A 4,275-nucleotide genomic window follows, 5' to 3' on the forward strand; every position below is an offset into this window, starting at 1 on the left:
CTCTCTCTCTCTCTCTCACTTTCTGTAGTGTGTGTGTGTGTGTATGTGTGTGTGTGTAGCATATATACCCTTATATACCATACCATATACATACATATACACATATGATCCTCACATTAAAAATTTTACAGTTCTTCCAGAAGAAGGAAATTAAATTCTCCATTAATACAATTCTCTACAGAGCTGGGACAAAACCAGTTCTCCAAAGGCAACAAGCTCCACTGGACTCTGCCCATAAATTGACAATTAGAGAAAATATCAATGTTAGCTGAGTCTGGTGGAGTGATGACCTCTTATCCCTGTTGTGTATATAGCCTATGCACCATACATGAGGCTGAGTTGTGACTGTGAATTAGTTGTCACTTCAGTGCACACCAGAGCAGAGGAGGAGATAACCCCCCCCCCCGCCGCCAAATAATAGATAGTAACAAGTGTTCAGTCCTTAGAGGACAGAGAACAACAGTAAGATCAGCTGCCTTGCATTAAATCACCACATACAGGAGCATCCTAACACTGGCTGTCAGACTTCTCCACTGGACGCCCCGCCATGGGTCCCCTATTGCCCAGCTACTTTCACCTTTTGTCTGCTGTCCTATTCTGCATCTATTTCAACTGCAAAGTCAGTCCCACCTCTGCGTCCAGCCTGTCTGGGAACTAAAGAACCTTGAGATTGGAGTTTCAGGGATTTGAGATAGAACAGGAGAAGACTGGGACATGTGGATCCGTCCCACTAAGTCTTAACCCTTGGCTCTCCCAACGCCGCCCTTTCTCCTATTTCCCACACACTTCCTTCAGTTCTGCAAATATGTGATTCATATCAATAAGCTTGGTGACTGGGCAGTGGCTGAAGATTGCCAGCTGTCATCCCAGAACTACTAAGCAGAGCAGCTCTGGGTGTGGCTAGCATGCTCACACTCAGGTCAGCCTGCTGTCTTGCTCCTTTTTAATCTACTGTGGCCTACACTGTCCCGCTCAGATTCCTCCCTGAATTTTTAATGATTTAGCAAAATGATGTCGAAGTTATTTTAAAACCTTAAAGAAAGGCGACTGTCTTAAAATTTGTTCTCAAATTATTTCAAAATGCCAAGCAGAGATAAGAAGAAATTACAATAAACTATTAGTGATATATGTTAACTGTCTTAGCTAGGGTTTCTCTTGCTATGATGAAACACCATCACCAAAAAGGAAGAAAGAGTGATTTTTTTTGGCTTATGTCTCCATATGACTGTTCATTGTCAAAGGGAGCCAGGACAGGAATTCAGGCAGGGCAGCAATCTGGAGGTAGGAGCAAAGACCATGCTTACAGAAGTGCTGCTTACTGGCTTGTTCCCCATGACTTGCTCAGTCTGCTTTCTTCTACAACTCAGGACCACCAGTCCAGAGGTAGCCCATAATGGGCTGGGCCCTCTCCCATCAATTTCTAACTATGAAAATGTCTTACAGGCTTGCCTACAGCCTGATTTTTAGAAGATACTTTCTTAGTTGTGGCTCCCTCCTCCCCAGTGACATAAAACTAGCCAGTGCATTAACTGAACAGGTATTATTTTCAAATTCAAAGTCCTTTAAGTAGTTGACATTTCTTTAGTCTACTGTAATTGTCCCTGCAAGCCTTGGTGCCTGACAGGCAAGATGCCACATAAAATAAGTGCTTCCCTAGGAGGGGAAAAAAAAAGATTATTTTTGTAATTTCTTGTATAAGATTAACATCTGTTAAGATGCAAATCTGCAATCGAATTAAAATTAAGTTCGCATTATAATATTAAAAAAAGATATTCTGAAATTTTGGAGTACAGCCTTTCCGTATCTCAAAAAAAATTAAAACAAAAAAAGTTTTAAAGGAAAGTGAATCTCTCTCTGCAGGTTGCTTTGTGTAGTTTAATTCAGGTGAGTTCCAGAGAATAGATAGGCATCCAGTCTTATGTTTACAAGTTCAGAATGTTAAACCATTTGCTTTATGATTGGCTCCTGTGGGTGCTACCAGGCACGTCAGTCAACTTTCAGGATTGCATCAGGCACCTGAGACAGGAGGAGGCTGTGACTCAGCTTTGGTTTCAGCATACACCTGTGGCAGCTGCCCTACATACAGTGTCATACAGTGTCGATGATGATAACAATGCCATTGTCCTCAGCAGGGTAGATTAGGAACAGCACACCTAGGAGATGCTCCCTACTTAAAACAAGTCCACAGTTTCAAGCCATCACCCGCCCTGCCTAAACAACATCTAACTAAGTAGTCTCGGTGCTTGTCTGAGAAGTAGACCCGACCCGGTGCTTGTCTGAGAAAGTCAAAGGTTGAAAGCCGCCTGAGCTGATGCTGTGAAAACCTCCCAGACACCATCAAGCTTGAAGAAAGGAATAGGAAAATTTGCTTTCTGGGAAAAAAAAATGCCCAAGCATCCCCCTGGAGAGACTCAGAGCTCCTTGTCATGATAACATTCTGTGACCTGTGCACATGAGTCAGACCTCATGGAGGGACCCCAGCTCCAGATGTCCTCTGTCTGCATGAGCCAGTAAGATAATTCTTTCCCTCTACCTACTGTGATGGAAAAATTATTTGTCTACTGGGGTATACTAGCTTTGTGTGTCTTGATATCTTTGAATAATACATGAAATAATTCTTAAAATGGTAACAACCTAAAAGACTTTAAAATTCTGTAGAAGAATTGTTAGTGACCTGGTAAAATTATTTTAATACAATATCAAAATCATGAAGATAGGTTAGACTATAAAATAAACTAATATCAAGTTTAAAATAAAAATAAGAAAAAGAGAAGAACATGTGATGACCTATTAATAACAAGGAAGAGGATGACTAGAACTGTATCATGTTGCATTTAAAACACACAGTCATAGAATGAGATAAAACACACACACAGTATGTTGCTAGTGTCGTGTAACTGTTTCACAGATATATTCAACACAAATATAATAGTTATTTCTAAAATAACTTAAAATAGCAAAGCAAGTATTAAAATGCAATTAAATGTGGATTGGTGTTCAAGTTCAAATATTAAGCAGCAGAAAGATGGCTCAGGGTTAAGAGTGCTTAGGGCTCTTCCCAAGGACTCATGTTCAGTTCTTAGCACCCACACAATGTCCTCTTCAGGATTTCTGCAGCACCTGCACTCATGTGCACATACTGACAACACACACACACACACACACACACACACAACTTAGATACAGAATTTTTAAATAAAAAAATTCTATCATTTTGTAAATTTAAGAAACTTCTTTGAGAAATTTTTAAAGGAAAATAATAGTCTTCATACATCTTCCACTTTTTAAACAAGCAAAAACCACATGCACTCCTTCACAGACAAAAAGACATGTGTATCTCCCTGTCTCTCTGTCTCCCTGTCTCTTACATACACACACACACATACACACACACACACACACACACACACACACACACACACACACACACAATATCCCAAACCAGTTTTATTTTACTTTAGTTTCTATTTTTGTTTTTTGAGACAAGGTCTCACTATGAAGACCCAGGTTGGCCTCTAGCTCACGATACAGCCCAGGCAGGTCTTTAACTAGAGACACCTTCCCATGATAGCCTCCCAAGAACTGGGGTTACAGGTGTAAATCATCGTGCCTAGCTGCCCAAGCCTTTGTTCAATTCCTGTTATGAATAGTAAAATAGCAGTGAGTACATTCTTGGACTCAGTGTAAGTTGTAAGTATTCAACAAGGTCTCCCAATGTGCTGGTGCAATCCTCTTACCTCCTACGAGGCATAGGCTTATAACAATCACTATGGTGAAACACAAGAATATGGTGACAATGACCATCCACAGTTTACATCTTCCAACCACGCTCTTGTTGCAGGGACTCCAGGGGCTTTCCCTGCTCGCCTAAAAAGCAAAGAGAGATTGTGAGGTGGTCACTGGGTTTCAGCAAATAGTCTGAAATTCCTTCTAGAGAGTGGTAATGTAGAATCAAGGTATCAGGTTCTTAACCTCAAGAGGCTATATGACACTGAATCAAATCTAAAACAGGGAAGAATGGAACCTCAAGAGGAAGTCAACCACAGGCCCCCTGAGGACTCTGAAGTGGAGATAGGAGGCAGGACTTTATTCTTAGAGCTTTTTTTTAATGTACTTATTTCTTTTTTAATTAATTAATTTATTTATTATTATTTTCTTTATTTACATTTCAAATGCTATCCCGAAAGTTCCCTATACCGCCCCCCCCTGCTCCCCTACCCACCCACTCCCACTACTTGGCCCTGGACTTCCCCTGTACTGGGGCATATAAAGTTT

The 4,275-nt window shown here is 40.8% G+C and overlaps 1 protein-coding gene across 1 annotated transcript in view; it reads right to left on the bottom strand.

The window, feature by feature from the left end:
* The window catches only part of C12H3orf52 (chromosome 12 C3orf52 homolog), a 27,780-nt gene that overhangs the window by 17,494 nt on the left and 6,011 nt on the right, over window positions 1-4,275 (bottom strand). Inside the window, exon 2 of the mRNA XM_021210133.1 lies at window positions 3,738-3,867. Within this exon, the coding sequence (XP_021065792.1) occupies window positions 3,738-3,867 (130 nt within the window). The remainder of the gene's footprint in view (window positions 1-3,737; window positions 3,868-4,275) is intronic.

This window comes from Mus pahari, chromosome 12 (genome assembly GCF_900095145.1).
Source record: "Mus pahari chromosome 12, PAHARI_EIJ_v1.1, whole genome shotgun sequence".
NCBI classification, from domain to species: Eukaryota; Metazoa; Chordata; class Mammalia; order Rodentia; family Muridae; genus Mus; species Mus pahari.